A 20,244-nucleotide genomic window follows, 5' to 3' on the forward strand; every position below is an offset into this window, starting at 1 on the left:
GAGTCAACTACTAAGACATAAACTGAACAAGTTCCACAGACATGTGACTAACAGAAATTAAATAATGTGTCCCTGAACAAAGGGGGGGTCAAAATCAAAAGTAACAGTCAGTATCTGGTGTGGCCACCAGCTGCATTAAGTACTGCAGTGCATCTCTTCCTCATGGACTGCACCAGATTAGCCAGTTCTTGCTGTGAGATGTTACCCCACCCTTCCACCAAGGCACTTGCAATTTCCCAGACATTTCTGGGGGGAATGGCCCTAGCCCTCAGTCTCCGATCCAACAGGTCCCAGACGTTCTCAATGGAATTGAGATCCGGGCTCTTCGCTGCCTATGGCAGAACACTGACATTCCTGTCTTGCAGAAAATCATGCACAGAACGAGCAGTATGGCTGGTGGCATTGTCATGCTGGCGGGTCATGTCAGGATGAGCCTGCAGGAAGGCTACCACATGAGGGAGGAGGATGTCTTCCCTGTAACGCACAGCGTTGAGATTGCCTGCTATGACAACAAGCTCAGTCCGATGATGCTGTGACACACAGCCCCAGACCATGACGGACCCTCCACCTCCAAATCGATCCCGCTCTAGAGTACATCCCTCAGTGTAACGCTCATTCCTTTGACAATAAACGCGAGTCCGACCATCAGCCCTGGTGAGACAAAACCATGACTTGTCAGTGAAGAGCACTTTCTGCCAGTCCTGTCTGGTCCAGCGAAGGTGGGTTTGTGCCCATAGGCAACATTGTTGCCGGTGATGTCTGGTAAAGACCTGCCTTACAACAGGCCAACAAGCCCTCAGTCCAGCCTCTCTCAGCCTATTGCGGACAGTCTGAGCACTGATGGAGGGATTGTGTGTTCCTAGTGTAACTCGGGCAGTTGTTGTTGCCATCCTGTTCCTGTCCTGCAGGTGTGATATTCGGATGTACCGATCCTGTGCAGGTGTTGTTACACGTGGTCTGCCACTGCGAGGATGATCAGCTGTCCTTCCTGTCTCCCTGTAGTGCTGTCTTAGGCGTTTCACAGTATGGACATTGCAATTTATTGCCCTGGCCACATCTGCAGTCCTCATGCCTCCATGCAGCATGCCTAAGGCACGTTCACGCAGATGAGCAGGGACCCTGGGCATCTTTCTTTTGGTGTTTTTCAGAGTCAGTAGAAGGTCTCTTTAGTGTCCTAAGTTTTTATAACTGTGACCTTAATAGCCTACCGTCTGTAAGCTGTTAATGTCTTAACGACCATTCCACAGGTGCATGTTCATTAATTGTTTATGGTTCATTGAACAAGCATGGAAAACATTGTTTAAACCCTTTACAATAAAAATCTGTAATGTTATTTGGATTTTTACAAAATTATCTTTAAAATACAGTGTCCTGAAAAAGGGACATTTTTTTTTGCTGAGTTTATCTGCCTGGAAGCGTTACAAACAAGGCATACCAAGTGACCTGAGTTGCCTTAAATAGGCTTGGTTGTATTGCAGTTTATGATTGAATAAGGAACATTAATGTAATTGATTTCTCAAGGTTTAGTATACTATTGTGTAAAGATCGACCGATGATAGTTTTGTCTGATATTTTTTCTGATATTCAAGCATTTTCTTTAATCGGATTTTGTTGATGTAATATCAGATCACGATAACTGGCACCATCTGGTGGGTGTTTCAGAAATTACACGCAAGACCGCTATTACAGCAGTGCATTGGAGGAAACGTTCAAAGGGAAGCTTTTGCTGTGTGTTGCTTGAATTAATTTGCTTTATCCAGCGTATCAGCCACTCATGCTCAAGTGAGATGTGTGTAAGGCTGCTTCCGAAACTGTTGCTGTCACTGCCCAATCAGTCAAGCAGACAGTGTTTGCGTATGAATGTACCTCCAGAAACTGGTTTTGGACAGGCTACTGAGACAGCATAATGTCACATTGTTGCAAGGGTACCAGCAAATGATTAACGCCATCTGGTGTCCACTAAAGATAGTTTGCTTCATTCAGTCCAACCGAACCACAATGGTCTTATAATCTAGAACAAAATCAAGAGAGTTTTGGCGATAACCAAGTGAATATTTAATAACTACAATACTAATTTCTTACTATAAATTGAATCAAAAGTTGGAAAAAGAAAAATGTACATTTATACACAAATTGGCTACCAACTGCCTCTTTGGCCGGCATTTTTTTTTCTTCAGCTCAACTGCCATGGATCTGAGCGCACAGGATTGTGCGATTCCATAGGCAGCAAAGGATACATCTGTGCTGCCTTAAAAAATAGATCAGATGAAGGTATCTCCGTAGACTGGATGTGATGCAAACATTGGATTCAGAGGTGCCTTGATCCCTTCCTACCTCCGTAAACTGACTCCAAAGGCAGCATTTTCCTGGTTTCGGATGCAGCCATAAATGCTTGGTGTAGTTTAGGGTTAACATTATAAGTAACTGAGATGAACTCTCATAGTGAAAGACAAATCCTGCAAACTGCCAAAGATGTACTATTACTTTAATTAAATCGGGGGGGCCTGAGTAGCTCAGCGAGTATTGACGCTGACTACCACCCCTGGAGTCATGAGTTCGAATCCAGGGCGTGCTGAGTGACTCCAGCCAGGTCTCCTAAGCAACCAAATTGGCCCGGTTGCTAGGGAGGGTATAGTCACATGGGGTAACCTCCTCGTGGTTACTATAATGTGTGGTTCTCGCTCTCGGTGGATGCCGTGGAGAATAGCGTGAGCCTCCACATGCACTACGTCTCCGCGGTAACGCGCTCAACAAGCAACGTGATAAGATGCACGGATTGACAGTCTCAGACGCGGAGGCAACTGAGATTCGTCCTCTACCACCTGGATTGAGGCGAGTTACTACGCCACCATGAGGAGCATTGGGAATTGGGCATTCCAAATTGGGGAGAAAAGGGGAGAATTTTTTTTTATTAAATCGAAAAGCCTTGGATGAGTGCATGTTGGAAATAAATCAGTTTAATTTAATTCTCTGTTGGCTATTCTCATTAGTCTCGTAAAATTGCCATTTTCCAGGCTGATGTTCAGGTGTGTTCCACCGTATGTTGCCAGCTGCTATAAACAAGATCCATTTGTTTAAAATTATCTTAATTATATCAACAATTACTATTTAAATTAATTTTGCTATGAATCAACATCTACATAATTATAGCTCTGTGGAAATTAATTTATTATCTCTGCAGCACCGTTTGAGTATAAGTTTTGTGTAAACACATAGAAATTCATGGGGTAAAATACTCTTCACAATAAACACAAGAAACATGTCTAAAATTGCTTTGTGTCGGGTGACAATGAGTGTTGATAAGCATGTATTTCATTAGGCAGCTGCTATAATCTTCTAGTCCAAAGACATTTTTAATAATTCTGATGCCATTCGGGAGACTCTGTAATCACAACTATTAATGTTTTTCACTTTCTTGAGAATGTATACTTATTCCAGCAAACCATTTGCCTTTAGCCTATTAAAAACCTTTTAAAACTGTAGTTTATAATGGAAGATTACATTTATGCAAAGTTGATAGACTCCCTTGTCGTTTATTTTTGTTCTCCGGCTGAAAACATCAGATGTTTTCAATCCATTTAGCCTATTATTATTATCAATGTTGCTGCTGCTGCTGTTATTATTATTATATAAAAAAACATGGTGTTATTATAGTTGTAATATAAAAATTTAGCAAATTTTTAATTCTTAATAAATAAATTCATGTGAGATTTTTCCTACTTGAATGCAAGCTCTATTTAACTTTTTAAATATAAAGATGAAATAAAATAAAATAAATTAAAAATCAGTTCTGCATATCGGTTATGATATAACAACATACAAATAATCTGTATCCTATCGATTGTAAAAAAAAAAATCAATATCGGTCTATCTGTACTATTGTCTTTTATATTTTGCTGACTGTACTGTATGAAGTTAGCAGAAATAACAAGATCTAAATTTGCTCTAAAGATTTTTTTTTTCTTATATTTGTCAGTTGTTGCATGTTGGGAAATTGACAAAATGGATATATTAAGCAAATTCCCCAAAATACTAGTAGGTGTGGGTTAGATGCCTTGGGGTAAGCTATGCCAGTGGCTCAAATACTAGTGATAGCGAGCTTGGGTATCCAAATGTGTAAAAGCTTTTACATCTGACCTGTTGAAAAATTTGAAGAGGAGACCAAATTGCTTCATAGATTCTGGCGTAGTTCTGAGTTTTGATTTTCAGGCATGATTCATATTGGGCAATAATTTTTGTGAATGGCAAACTCAAAAATGTTGTGCTCATCACCGAGCATTTCTGCTTCCAGTTATTCTTATTATTCTTCCTCTTTCTCCCCGATGGGAGTTTAAGGCAGCACTATGATGCGTACACAATGAAACAGTGCCACTACCAGCCAAAATTTCACTTTTCTTTTGCTTCTAAATTTTTAACGGTTTTCTTTAGAAAGAAAAAAAAACTTCCTCTGATTATTCTCCTAATGGTGGTTTTAATGGACCACTTACATTAGAACTCCATTTGCTACAGTGGCTGCCATGTTGGATTGAGGCGTTTTTCACTCATCCTGCAAAAAATGTCTCAGATTATCTTTTGTCCAAGCTGCACAGAAATTACTGAACAGAATTTAGATTTTCATGTCTGTTGAAAAGTTACGTCAATACAAATTTGATTAGAATGACCGCTGTGCTGACTCTCAGCTTGGTATGTCCCTTTTAGTGGCTGTCAGTCTTGTGGCTGTGTGTTTCAGTTGATAGTGTGCAGAAATGGGAAGCAGAAAGGTACTGGTTCGATTCTGCCCTTGGACAACTTGTGAAGTGGTGTTGGTTTGTTGTGCTCTTTGTGCCCGTATTAGTGTGGTGCAATGCTTGCCATTTCAGTGCTTGGCCCCATATTTGCTGCTTGCAGCTATATTTATTATTATTATTATTATTATTATTATTATTATTATTTGAATATACCCTTATTCAAATGTAAAAAAATTTAACAGTTTGTAACAAGACCATGGTAACCACTGATAAAAACAAGCATCTATAAAACAAACTATGGCATTCTTCTAATAAAAACTGTACCAATAACACGTAAAACTACATATACAAAATATAAACATTTAGAAACTACCATAGTTGTTGTGCTGAGTATTGTCTTGTACTCTTAAAGGGATAGTTCACTCATAAATGAGGTTTCTTGTTGCAAACCTGTATGACTTTTTTCTTCATTTTAACTCAAAAGGAGATATTAGGCAGAATGTTATTTTCATTCATCATACACTTTCATTGTAGAAAAAAAAACTATGCACTGGTGACAGATTAACATTTTGCCTAACATCTTTTGTATTTCACGGAAGAGAGAAATTCATACAGGCTTGAGGGTGAGTAATGATGACAGACATTTAATTTTTTGGATGAAATATATTTTTAACCACCTGTTTAAGTATTTGCCAAGAAAAACAATAAAAATCTGTTGTTAGCTCATGACTGCTTCACATCTTGCTGGGAAACAAGAGACTGAAGAGTGGCCATAATGTAGGCTGTAATGTAAACTTCATTCCATCTGAATAAAACTAGAGGCAAGAATTTAGAAAATTAGCCCCCCAGTGAGAATTAGGTGAGATTGTTGTAAAATTTTGGATACTTTGTTACATTCTCCACCACTTGTCATGGGGTGCATGAGACACACAGATTTGCAGGTGAAATACCCTGGAGGGCTCTTGATTGCAAAATTGCCGGTTTGTCTCTAGGCCCCTTGCGAAGTCTTGTTATTAACACTTGGACCTCTGAGACATCAGTGTGATATCCATGAAAGCTGCTAAATTGATTTCACTGAAACTGAAATCGAGGTATGATGTTGCAAGGTTACTAATTCACAAAGCACAGTTTCATCAAATTGATTGCGCTCCCTTTCTCCATTGCGATTGGTGTGATGGACATGGATGCGTGCGCTCACTTGCTTAGTGAAGTTTAAAAGAGACTTGTTTGTGGTAAAGACAAATACTTTAGCGGGATGGAAATACGTGCCTGATTTTGAATTCATAAATTGAATACATTATAAAACATAGAAAATAGCAGTACATTGCACTGGAGAGAAACAACTCTGAAGTGTATACATTAAACAGCACAATCAATTTGTCAACTCACTTGAGGCAGCAACCGCTCCACAATAAACTGTATGCTTATTATTATCTTCTTTGACGTGTTTACAAAGGGCTCTTTTGCACTGGACAATTTGGGTTGTGTTTTTTTTTTGTTTTGTTTTTTTTGGCTTCAACTTGTCCTCGTCAATTTTCAAACCAGTTTCATCATGCAACACATTGTTACACTTAGCTGTAAAGTGACGTCACTGACGGAACTTCTCTGTGCTCGCTGCAATTTTCCAACTAATCGATAATGAAATTCATTGTCAATGATTTTCATTATCGATAATTATCGACTTTATCAATTAGTTGTTGCAGCACTAGTCTCCTTACAGTCTGTTAGGTTTAGTTTGCATCAGAAGAGTTTCACGCAAAAAGGAGACCTGAAAATACACACAAGAATACATACTGGAGAAAAGCCGTTCACGTGTCTTCAGTGTGGAGTCTTGAAAGGCACATGAGATTTCACACAGGAGAGAAGCCTTTCACATGCCTTCAGTGTGGAAACAGTTTCACACAAAAAGCAAGCCTTAAAATCCATACAAGAATTCATACTGGAGAAAAGCCTTTCACATGCCTTCAGTGTGGCAAGTGTTTCGCACACAGAAGAAGTCTTAAAAGGCACATGAGAGTTCACATTGGAGAGAAGCCTTACACATGCCTTCAGTGTGGAAAGAGTTTCAGACAAAAAGGAGACCTTAAAATACACACAAGAATTCATACAGGAGAAAAGCCGTTCACGTGTCTTCGGTGTGGAAGGAGTTTCAGACATAAAAGAAGCCTCACAATTCACAAAAGAATTCACAGTGGATAGAAGCCTTTTACATGTCCTCAGTGTGGAAAAAGTTTCTTATCAAAAGGAAACCTTATAAGGCGCACAAGAATTCACACTGGAGAGAAACCTTAAGGATCACATGACAATTCACTCTGGGGGGGGGGGTGATTTCGCTCAGGTGAGATGTGTGTAACAGAGGCATGCATCCGAAACCAAAGGTAGCTGTCTTGTTGCCACGCTGCCCTATTAGGCAATGACTCAACAGACAGTGATGCGTATGAAGGTACCTCCAGAAACTGGTTTTGGACAGGCTACTGAGACAGTGTAAGGTGACATCATTGCAAGGTTACCGGCAAATGATTAACACCATCTGGTGTCCACTAAAGGTAACGCATCTGCTTCATTCAGTCCAACCGAATCACAGTGGTCTTATAATCTAGAACAAAATCAAGAGAATTCTGGTGATAACCAAGTATATATTTAATAACTACATTACTAATTTCTTGCTAGAAATGGAATCAAACTTGGAAAAATTGGAGAAAAACTTACATTTATATACAAATTGGCTATCAACTTCCTCTTCGGCCTGCTTTTTTTTTTCCTTCAGCTCAACTGCTGTGGATCCGTGCGCACAGGATTGTAGGATTTCATAGGCAGTGAAGGATACATCTGTGCTGCCTTAAAAAAATAGATCAGATGAAGTTATCTCCGTAGACCGGATGAGATGTGAACATTGGATTTAGAGGTGCCTTGATCCCTTCCTACCTCCGTAAACTGACTCTGAAGGCAGCATTTTCCTGGTTTCTGATGCAGCCAGGGGCGGACTGAGAAGAGAAATCGGCCCAGGATTTTACAAACCCGCACAGAATTTTTGAGTGGGTGGGGGTTTGTTTTCTTTATCTTGTTTTCTTGTCCTTTTCTTTATATCACGGCCCCCTTCGGCATATCGCGGCGCCGTTTTGCAGCCCTCTTTAGCAAGTCGCGGCCCGTTCGGCCACGTTTTGCCGTCGGCCCACTGGGAAATGTTCCGGTTCTCCCTATGGCCAGTCCGCCCCTGGATGCAGACATAAATACTTGCTGTGTACTTTAGGGTTAACACTATAAGAAACTGAGACAAACTCGCGTAGTGAAAGACAAATCCTGCAAACTGCCAAAGACATACTATTACTTTAAATTAATTAAATCGAAGAGCCTTTATAAGAGTGCATGTTGGAAATAAATCAGTTTAATTTAATTCTCTGTTGGCTATTCTCATTAGTCTCGTAAAACTGTCGTTTTCCAGCCTGATGCTCAGGCGTGTTTCACCGTATGTTGCCAGCTGCTATAAACAAGATCCATTTGTTTAAAATTACCTTAATTATATCAACATTTACTATTTAAATTAATTTTGCTATGAATCATCATCTACGTAATTATAGCTCTGTGGAAATTATTTTATTAACTGTAAAATACAATCTTCACAAGAAACATGTCTAAAATTGCTTTGTGTCGGGTGACAATGTGTGTTGATGAGATGTGCTTGTCATTTGCTGCCAGATGCGCTGCTAACGGTAAAACATTAAAAGTAGCACTCTTTCAGCAGATATTTCATTAGGCAGCTGCTATAATCTTCTTGTCCAAAGACATTTTTAATAATTCTGATGCCATTTGCGATAGACATTGTAATCGCAACTATTACTGTTTTTTACTTTCCTGAGAATGTATAATTATTCCAGCAAACCATTTTCCTTTAGCCTATTAAACATCTAAACCTTTTAAAACTGTAGTTTATAATGAAGATTACATTTATGCAAAGTTGGTAGACTCCCTTATCATAAGTTCATGTTCTGAACAGACGTTTTCAATTAATTTTGCCTATTATTATTATCAGTTTTATTGCTGCTGTTGTTGTTGTTATTATTATATAAAAAAAAAAACATGGTGCTATTATAGTTGTAATATAAAAATGTTGCACATTTTTTTTCTGTTGGGTCCTCTTAATAAATAAATAAATGCATGTGAGATTTTTCCTTGGGAAAATTCCAGAAAATGACGTCAAACCTTTAGACAATTTGCCAATTCGCTTCTGATAGGTGGTGTACTGAATTGGAGGTGTATCTGTGGATGTAATTTAAGGCCTACCTTCAAACTCAGTGCCTCTTTGCTTGACATCATGGGAAAATAATTTTTAAAAAATCAGCCAAGACCTCAGGAAAATAATTGTGGACCTCCACAAGTCTGGTTCATCCCTGGGAATAATTTCCAAATGCCTGAAGGTACCACGTTCATCTGCACAAACAATAGTACGCAAGTATAAACACTATGGGACCACACAGCCATCATACCGCTCAGGAAGGAGACGCATTCTGTCTCCTAGAGATGAACGTAGTTTGGTGCGAAAAGTGCAAATCAATCTCAGAACAACAGCAAAGGACCTTGTGAAGATGCTGGAGGAAACAGGTAGACAAGTATCTATATCCACAGTAAAACGAGTCCTATATCGACATAACCTGAAAGGCTGCTCAGCAAGGAAGAAACCATTGCTCCAAAACTGCCATAAAAAGCCAGACTACAGTTTGAAAGTGCACATGAGGACAAAGATTTACTTTTTGGAGAAATGTCCTCTGGTCTAATGAAAAAAATATTTAACTGTTTGGCCATAATGACTATCATTATGTTTGGAGGAAAAAGGTTGAGACTTGCAAGGCGAAGAACACCATCCCAACCATGAAGCATGGTAGTGGCAGCATCATGTTGTGGGGGTGCTTTGCTGCCTGAGGGGCTGGTGCACTTCACAAAATCGATGGCATCATGAGAAAGGAAAATTATGTGGATATATTGAAGCAACAGCTCAAGACATCAGCCAGGAAGTTAAAGCTTGGTCGCAAATGGGTCTTCCAAATGGACAATGACCCCAAGCATACCTCCAAAGTTGTGGCCATCACAAAGCCCTGACCTCAGTCCAATAGAAAATGTGTGGGCAGAACTGAAAAAGCATGTGCGAGCAAGGAGGTCTACAAACCTGACTCAGTTTCACCAGTTCTGTCTGGAGGAATGGGCCAAAATTCCAGCAATTTATTGTGAGAAGCTTGTGGAAGGCTACCCAAAAAGTTTGACCCAAACAATTTAAAGGCAATGCTACCAAATACTAACAAAGTGTATGTAAACTTCTGACCCACTAGGAATGTGATGAAAGAAATAAAAGCTGAAATAAATAATTCTCTCTACTATTATTCTGATATTTCACATTCTTAAAATAGTGATCCTAACTGACCTAAGACACAGAATGTTTTCTACATTTAAATGTTAGGAAATGTGAAAAACTGAGTTTAAATGTATTTGGCTAAAGTGTATGTAAACTTCTGACTTCAACTGTATGTATCACACATATATATATATATCAAGGTCAGAAAGTGCAATGCTCAGAGAAATTGCAAAAAACCGAAGAGTTACATCTCAGACTCTAAAGGCCTCAGTTAGCATGTTAAATTTTAAAGTTCATGACAGTACAATTAGAAAAAGACTGAACAAGTATAGTTTGTTTGGAAGTGTTTCCAGGAGAAAGCCTCTTCTCTCTAAAAAGAACATGGCAGCACGGCTTAGATTTGCAAAGTTGCAAACCACAAGAATTCTGGAACAATGTCCTTTGGACAGCTGAGACCAAAGTGGAGATGTTTGGCCATAATGCACAGCGCCACATTTGGGGAAAACCAAACACAGCATATCAGCACAAACACATACCAACTGTCAAGCACGGTGGTGGAGTGGTGATGATTTGGGCTTGTTTTGCAGCCACAGCACCTAAGCACTTTGCAGTTATTGAGACGACCATGAACTCCTCTGTATACCAAAGTATTCTAGAGTCAAATGTGAGGCCATCTGTCTGACAGCTAAAGCTTGGCTGAAATTGGGTCATGCAACAGGACAATGATCCCAAGCACACCAGCAAATCTACAACAGAATGGCTGAAAAAGAAAAGAATCAATTTGTTGCAATGGTCCAGACCTCAACCCAATTGAAATGCTGTGGCGGGACCTTAAGAGGGCTGTGCATAAACAAATGCCTGCTAACCTCAATGAACTTAAGCAACGTTGTAAAGAAGAGTGGGCCAAAATTCCTCCACAAGGATGTGAGAGACTGATAAAGTCATACAGAAAACGATTACTTGAATTATTTCTGCTAAAAGTCGTTCTACAAGCTATTGAATCATAAGGTGTACTTAGTTTTTCACACATGTCTTCTCCATTTTGGCTTTATTTTTGTTAAACAAATCATGACACAGTGTAATATGTCATGTGTTGTTGTTCATCTGATGTTGTATTTACCTAATTTTAAGACCTGCTAAGGACCAGATGATTTTTATTATGTCCTGATACGTAAAAGCATAGAATTCAAGGAGGGTGTACTTTCTTTTTCCCATGACTGTATATATATATATATATATATATATATATATATATATATATATACATATATCCACACAGTATATATATATATATATATATATATATATATATATATATATATATATATATATATATATATATATATATATACACACACACAGTAAATATATACTGTATATGGTATATATATGTATAACAGGGCCGTTCTAGGCTTAGGCTAGTGCGCCATCAGGTTGAAGGGCGCCAATGTGTCATATTTATCTGTATGATTTAGCTTTTCTGTATTTGTCAAAATGAAAAATAATATTCAACCAGCATAAAATAAATTATTTTAAAGAAAATAAAAGGCATATCTTGAGCTCTCTCTCGCACCAGTCCGTCAATCCTCTCCATGCTGGATTATGGGCAAGATAGCATTGGTGAGTGTAAAGCCCCTTAAAAGAATCTCTGGGTGATTGTACAATGGCTGTGCACTCAACTTTAGAGTACATTGTGGTTTGGTGAGTAACAAACTGAAAACAGATTTATTATTTAGTGAAAATCTTGACTAACCATTGTGCTCCTGTCCGGGTTCATGAGAGCAGCAGTTCAAACAGCCCCGCTCAGTCGTTCCAGCAAGAACTCGCTTTGTTGTTGCTCCAACTGAACTCCATAGAGATATATAACAGAGAACAAAACACAAACCAAAGAGCTGAACTTACAAAACATGTCTGAGTTTGAAGATGAAAATGAGATGCATTTCTATGCCTAGCCTTATTTGTAAGAACCAGAGTTCACGGAAATCAAACTGAGAGATATGAGTGGGGTTTCAGTTGAACCACTCTACTATGTTAGTATTCCACTACCAAATAGTCGGGTCAATTATAACTTTAAATTATTAATGAAATTAATTTTGGGGGGGTCGCGGCCTTAGCTGCTGACCCTGAGCTTCACACCGGTGGATTGTCTCATTGTTAAAGTCTCGTTAAAGTTCGCTCTTGTTGTTTTATATTTTGTTTTATGTCTGCATATGTCTGGCGTGAATGATTAAATGACTCTGTGCCTTGGACTATGGATTTTTTCAATTAACACGGGATAACACTGCTATTAATTTGCTGCAAATCAACTAATCAAATTATGATTGTTCACAATGTAGGAAGGTGGTACAAATAACCAATACCTCTGAATTAACTATTTCCATTTATTGAAAAAGGCCAACATTCAAGCAGTTTCTTCTATTTGCCAATGGTAAATTCATAAGCTAGCTTGGCTTTAACTTCTATGCTGCCATTAATTATGTTAGATCTCCTCTGACACATCAACAATGTTTTTAACTATTTTAATCATAATAACTTTCACTTCACTCTAAACTATGGTGCAGAAAGTGTTGACTTCCCGAACAAGTCTCTTGTGTGAGTTGAATTTACAGTGTTAATGCGCTGTGACATTTAACTTTGCACAAAGAAATTTGCCCGTGCGGATTTTGTGTGGAGTTTAAGTTTGGTGAACTTTGACAGATGAATTCGCCACTTTGACCAATAGGAAGTTTGGTTTGGCAGTGACCTCTGTATGGGTGGTGCTTCATGCACAGCTACACTGAATATTCACAATGGACAAGGATATAATTTTAGCAGTGTGTTTCTTTGAAACTTTATTCTCACAGAGTATAAAGTGCAGCATTAGAAAGAGGCTGCTTGGCCGCTAGTATTTTGCTGGTTTCACATGCCACCTTCGTCCGCAGAATTTTGCCCTGCAAAGGTAACTGTACGTGTCCACTGGAGTGGAAGAAATATGCTCAAAGCAGCTCACCACGGTAGTAAGCTGCTTCTTTGGGGCGTGTTTAAAATATGCAAAGCAAGTGTGTATTGTGTAGTGTTGTTTGGTATCCCCCAAGATTATTTTTCTCCATAAACCTTAATCATTTTATGGATTGTTGTGTTCCTTGCCACAGTCGCCTTTGGCTTGCACTGGGGGCCTAAAAGATAAATAAGGCATAATCTACAATCATGTTATTCATTTAAACAGTAAAATGATGACTTTAAGAAATTACAGTCTGCCGTTGATCAAACAAAGAGATAGTCCGACCCCCAACTAATGCCATTGGTCAAGTAACATTGTTGGGGTGGGTCTATGCAGGCTGCTCACACAGAGTTTTTATTGCGCCACAGAGACAGAGTGTTTATGTGTTAACGTGTCATGTTTCTTTTTAACCATCCTTGTGTCTACATTGCTTTACTTTTTCTTGCTGAATGCTGCATATGTGTGTGGGAGAGAAAGCACGCAGGGGAGTGTGCATGCTCATGCAACTGATGGCCAGAAAAAGGTCACTTTTTAACACATAAGTAAATTACGTGTGTCCCTTCAAATAAGGTTATGATGTAACATAATTACTTTCATTAGCAGAAAAAGTAACATTAGAGTCATTAACCTGACATTGCTCTGTAGTCCTGGAAAGCAATAGGTCCCTGCTCTGTACTGTTAACCACTTGGTTCAGTTTACTGCCAAACCGACCGGTTGACGGAGGCTTTTGCTTGGTCTTAAAGGTGTCATTTTGATGGCTGGCTACTGTTTCCTTGCACAGCTATATTGAAACTCTTATATATAATGTATAATTTCCTAAAAATATTAAAATGATGTTTCATTTCCTAAAATATTTCATGTCCCCCACCCCAGGTTTTAATTGCTAAAGCCCTGGCCATTTTTAGCCAAATTCTTGAAATATAATATTGTAAATATTGGCTATCAAGATATCAGACATACAGACACAAATGGAATGGCATACGTTTATACAATTTTCAGGTGAAAAATTACAGATAAAAATAGAATATTTTACAAGTTTGTTGTTAGTTTTGCTACTGTAATGGATAAAGATTATATGTAGTGCAATCTTTGATGGGATAGAAATGCCAATGGAGAATTAATTGAAATAAAATGTTTATCACAACAAAAGAACAATAGATTTAATAATGTTCAGTAAAATATAACAATAAAAAGAAAACTTCAAGGGAAATTTCACCCAGAAATGAAAATTCTCTCAACATTTACTCACCCTCATGCCATCCCAGATGTGTATGACTTTCTTTCTTCAGCAGAACACAAAATATTATTTTTTGAAGAATATTTCAGCTCTGTAGGTCCATACAATGCAAGTGAATGGTGACCAGAACCTTGAAGCTCCAAAAATGACATAAAGGCAGCATTAAATGAATCCATATGACTCCAGTGATTAAATCCATACCTTCAGAAGCGATATGATAGGTTTGGGTTTAGAAACAGATCAATATTTAAGTATTTTTTTTTTTTTTTTACTATCAATCTCCACCTTTGACAAGCCCCAACCAGTAGGTGGCTGAATGTGAAAGTGAAAGTCTAGATTTACAGTAAAAAAGGGACTTAAATATTGATCTGTTTTTCACCAACACCTACCATATCGCTCAAGAAGAAATGGTTTTAACCACTGGAGTCTTATGGATTACTTTTATACTGCCGTTTTGGGCTTTCAAAGTTCTGGTCACCATTCACTTGCATTGTGAGGACCAACAGAGCTGAAATATTCTTCTAAAAATCTTTTATGTGTTGCAGAAGAAAGTCATACACATCTGGGATGTCATGAGGGTGAGTAAATTATTTTTGAGTGAACTATCCCTTTAAGCATAAAGATCAAAATGAATGATTGAAAGAAGATATGTAGGTATATATAAAATGGATTTACATGTATATGGTAAGCTATGTTAAAAATAAATTGTTGTGTAGTATATAGGAGGTAGTTTATCAGTAGTATCCCCCATGTCTCTGGTCTATACTAATAAAAGGTGGCGGTAATGGGCTATTTAAGTTTGCGATCCGCCATTAGATCAAGAAGAAGAATCTCCGAACCCGTTGTGACATCATCAGAGCTGCGCCACGGTTTTTCTGCATGGTTTGCTGTTTGGAGACTTGTGCGTAAATGCTCGGTACTCTCTACTCTTGTATTGCATATGGAGATCTAGGTAACATTGTTTTTTTGTTTTTTGTTTTGTTTTTTGGATTCTGCTTAAGGAGTTTCCACTGAGATTTTTGAACAAACAAAAGAAGAGACGGTGCTGCAAGTAAAGTTGGTGAATATTTTCTCTTCTTTTATTGTCATGTGTTGCTGTGTAGGTGGTTAGGTGCTTTTTACCGTTTAAATACGAGACGTCTTAATTTCGGGCAAAATACGGTGACAGTTGGCAACCTATTCATGTGAACTGAACTCGCGCCTAAACCTCAACTGTTTGGAAACATGAGATTGGAGTCTGCTGTTTCCCACATTGAGATCTACTAACATGATCGATGTTACTCTTCCTTTACGCATCTTTAGCCAAAAGGCGTAAAAATTTAAGCCACCTTAAGGTTTTTGGGACTATTTCCTTCCATTTAAACGCCACAAATTGTATTTGACAATGCTTTTTCGTTTTCTTGTTTAATAATTAAACTCGAAATAGATGAAAATAACCCTGCAACATTAGTATTTTTATTTATTTATTTTTATTTTTTGGCACCAAATCTTCATAACTTCCACTCTCTCTGACCCTTAGAATGAAATCTGCTTGACATGCTACTGAAGATGGAGTTTGTTAAAGAAGAGTTTGTTAAAGAGGAGTTTAAAGAGGAGAGTGAAGACGTCAGTATTTCAGAACCATTCAGACTGAAGAATGAAGATACTGAGGAACAAAGAGGTTGGTGCCCATTCTGATTTTTTTATTATTATTTTTATGACTGCTGAGGAGCATTAAATGAATAGTTCACCCAAAAATGATAATGCTTTCATTTACTCACCCTTATCAGTGTTTCCCCTAGGATTTTTTCAGCAGCGGTGCTGTTGTGTGTGCGCGTCAATGAACCCGTAACGCTGGAACCGTATTTACACACGGTGGTGGAGTAATAGCATCAAACAACTTTAGAGTCTTTATAGATGGGTTATTCATGTTCTCCTTGTCTTGTGTGTTTATTTACTGGCGGGAGTAAATAAAATGTACTGAAACATCTGAAAATGTATAACAATCTCACAGGGGGCTACTTTCTCAATTCTTACCTCTGGTTTTATTCAGATGGAAGGTTTTTTTTAAAGTATAGTTAAAGTCAGATGTTTACATACACCTTGTATGTGACACCAGGATCACTACTTTATTTTAAAAATGTGAAATGTCAGAATAATAGTAGAGAGAATAATTTATTTCAGCTTTTATTTCTTTCATCATATTCCCAGTGGGTCAGAAGTTTACATACACTTTGTTAGTATTTGGCAGCATTGCCTTTAAATTGTTTAATTAGGGTCAAACATTTTGTGTAGCCTTCCACAAGCTTCTCACAGTTGCTGGAATTTTGGCCCATTCCTCCAGACAGAACTGGTGTAACTGAGTCAGGATTGTAGGCCTCCTTGCTCGCACGCTTTTTCAGTTCTACCTAGGGTTGTGCTGATAGATGATGATCTCGGGGATCGACGATGGTCAGAGTGATCACCAATAGCTGAAATCTCAGTGGAAACTCCTATTAATATTACAAATAATTTGCCCTGCGGCAAACAGACAAGCGCTTGAAGAAACACACTTTATTATATTATTAAGAACAGATGACAGAAAAGCCATCTATGCGCACGTCTGACGCGCTGTTTGTACGGAAGCGTGCAGTCTCGTGGAACACGCATATAAAAGGTTCTTCTGATTTTTTATTTTTTTGCAAGAACAGTATCATCTCTGCAAATGACCTCCGACATCTCAGCTCAGGAGGTGCTTTGAGTTCAGTTTGGTTTATTTCCACAGAGCAGTTCCATTTTGAGCTCAACTCTGCAGGATCACTTTATATATAGCCTGTACATCTGATTAAATCATAAAATAATACAAAAACATGTTCACCTCGAACCATGATTTATATTTCAGTGATTATTATCTTTTATTATAATTTATTTTTACATTTATAATTGTTTTTAGGTCTTCATTTAAGTAATTTTCCACCTGCATGTTTATACGGATACTGTCGGTAAATGGAAAGGTGGTTACGTGTGTGGTTTTTTTGATCACTTCATTATTTTAATTGCTTTTTCGTTTCATTTGGAGTGCAATTTTAAATTTAGAAATGTATTTGATTTAAGTTTTTCGTTTTTTAAATTTTCTTTCAATGCAAATTCACTAAAGCAAGAATATTCACGATCCCTCAGCCGATTTAATTGGACTTTGCGATTTTTTTTTTTTTTTTTTATTTATTTTTTTTTATAAATATATATGGGCTGCAACTAACGATTATTTTGATAATCGATTAATCTTCGATTATTTCTACGATTAATTGGATAAAAATGAAATTATTTCCTGTATTTTATTAAAATATGATTTTTCAAAAAACTGAAATTGTAAAGGGCGTTAGGATTTGGTTTGATTTATGTTACTTAATTCACGATTCTATACTTTCACAAAACTTTGAACAAAGCCTGAATCATCAAAAGTTAAAATTGATTATTATTATTACTTAAGACATATGCAAAACAGTTGCTTAACTTGTGAATCTTAACAAAAAATGCTCATCCTCAAAGAGTAAAATGATCCATCGGGGATGGAGTGGGACAAAAAAATCTGCCCAACAGAGGGCAATAGTGACACGAGAACAGAAATGTTAATTCTGCCCAGCTGAAAAATGCATAATTATGTTAGATACATATGCTATGTCACTGATTACATAATTTAAGTATTTTAATATTATAGTTTTTAAAATGGTATTTTCACTGATTACTGTTTCTAAACTATTCTTTAAAAAAAATTGTGTATGTTTATCCAGTAAAATAATGTTTGCCATTGAATACATTTACTAGTGTAACAGTGGCACTAGCAGGAGGACTTTCAAATATCAGGACCCTTAGTATTATTATACATTATTTTCAGCATTACATACAGTTTAATATAGTACAATCATCTATAAACCCTGTGCAAATTTACTTTCATGCTGAAAAGACTCATCCCAGTGCTCACTGCATTACATGCGCTTACATGGGCAGGAGAAAACACTTTAAAAACCGGCACACTTTGACTGCTGAGACTTCAGTCTCATATCCACGAAAGCTGCACAACTGATTACATTGAAACTGAAATCGTGGTATGATGTTGGACAGTTTAATCAAAATGATTGCGCTCCCTTTTTCCATTGCAGTCAGTTTGATTGACGCGGATGCGTGTGCTCGCTTGCTCATTAGAATTTAACAGAGACTCGCTTGTGGTAAGAACAAACAGTTTTGCGAAATACGCGGCTGATTTTGAATTCATAACATGGTTACAATATAAAACATTAGACAATAGCAGTAAAATGTAAGTGATGCGCTGGAGAGAAACAACTCTTCAGCGCATCAAACAGCACAATCACTCTGTAAACGCACCTGATGCAGTAACCACTCCACATTAAACTGTATGCTTATTATGATCTTCTTTGAAGTGGTTATAATGTACTCTTGTGCACTGGACAACTTGGGTTGTGTTTTTCCTCTACAACTTGTCTCCGTTGTTTTTCAAACGAGTTTCATAATGCAACACATTTTTCACTTGGCTGTGAAGTGACGTCTCTCACGGGCTTCTCCGTGCTTACCGCAAATATCCAACTAATTGATAATGAAATTTGTTGTCGATTATTTCCATTATCGATTTTATCAATTAGTTGTTGCAGCCCTAATATATATCATGAAGGAGGGAACAAAATGAATTTATTCACACACATGATGTATTTTCCTGGACAAGGAAATACCCGACCGGTAGAGAATGCATGGATGAAGTAGGTTAGTTTCCAAAGAGATGTTGTAAAGCCATCTTTCAAAAAGTTGAACAACACACATTTTAATTGCACTTAGTGTTTTTCCAGTTTCATTAGAATTTTTATTTAAAATAAAAAAAAAGTTCAAAGTTTGAAATCAAGGTGTCTTGGTTTGTGCAGGTTTAACCCTAACCCTGCTTAATGAAAATTACCCCATAGTACCACCTAGCGTCCAACCAGAGGTAATACAGTCGTCGGTTTGAACCCCGCCAAACACCTGAAGGTACCATGTTCATCTGTACAAACAATAGTACGCAAGTATAAACGCCAAGGGACCACGCAGCCATCATACCGCTTAGGAAGGAGACGCATTCTGTCTCCTAGAGATGAATGTAGTTTGGTACAAAAAGTGCAAATCAATCCCAGAACAACAGCAAAGGACCTTGTGAAGATGCTGGAGGAAACAGGTAGACAAGTATCTATATCCACAGTAAAACGAGTCCTATATCGACATAACCTCTCAGCAAGACTGCTCGGCAAGGATGAAGCCACTCCAAAACCGCCATAAAAAACCATGCTACAGTTTACAAGTGTACATGGGGACAAAGATCTTACTTTGGTCTGTTGAAACAAAAATTGAACTGTTTGGCCATAATGACCATCGTTATGTTTGGAGGAAAAGGGTGAGGCTTGCGAGCCGAAGAACACCATCCCAACCGTGAAGCGTGGGGGTGATTTGCTGCAGGAGGGGCTGGTGCACTTCATAAAATAGATGGCATCATGAGGAAGGAAAATTATGTGGAAATATTGAAGCAACATTTCAAGACATCAGCCAGGAAGTTAAAGATCAGTCGCAAATGGGTCTTACAAATGGACAATTACCCCAAGCATTAGGGCTGGGCTGCATATCGACTTTTAAAGATGTATTGATATATATTTTCAAACGAGATATAGGATGAGACATTACCATTTATATCAATATAGTTTGATGTTGTGTTACATAACCTTTTTCATCCGTAAAGCCATGCCAGTGTTTGCATCTCTCCACTCTCACACTCGGCGCGCAACCCCGCCCCCACTCTCCCTCTGTGTCTGTGCGCAAACCCGGCCCCACTTGCTCAAGTTCTCCTGCAGCACGGATGGAGACGCAGCGCCGGTCCACGCTGCCGAACAAAATTAACCGTCTCAATCATCTCCCTATGTCATGAATCAGTATATCGTGAACTCTAATTTGGGTACTGATCCA

At 38.0% G+C, this 20,244-nt stretch overlaps 1 protein-coding gene across 8 annotated transcripts in view; it reads left to right on the top strand.

Annotated features, from left to right (window-relative positions):
• LOC127440747 (gastrula zinc finger protein XlCGF57.1-like) overlaps window positions 1-20,244 on the top strand; it is an 86,781-nt gene that overhangs the window by 40,530 nt on the left and 26,007 nt on the right. For 3 of the 8 annotated variants that reach the window (XM_051697571.1, XM_051697569.1, XM_051697573.1), the window contains one exon: window positions 15,809-15,949. The exons of 2 other annotated variants lie outside the window; for them this stretch is intronic. In XM_051697571.1, the coding sequence (XP_051553531.1) occupies window positions 15,826-15,949 (124 nt within the window). In that variant the 5' untranslated portion in view covers window positions 15,809-15,825. Of the gene's footprint in view, window positions 1-15,124; window positions 15,350-15,808; window positions 15,950-20,244 lie in introns of those variants that run through there. 3 more of the 8 variants (XM_051697570.1, XM_051697572.1, XM_051697574.1) reach the window with 3 other exon arrangements.

The sequence above is a fragment of the Myxocyprinus asiaticus genome, chromosome 5, assembly GCF_019703515.2.
Source record: "Myxocyprinus asiaticus isolate MX2 ecotype Aquarium Trade chromosome 5, UBuf_Myxa_2, whole genome shotgun sequence".
NCBI lineage: Eukaryota > Metazoa > Chordata > Actinopteri > Cypriniformes > Catostomidae > Myxocyprinus > Myxocyprinus asiaticus.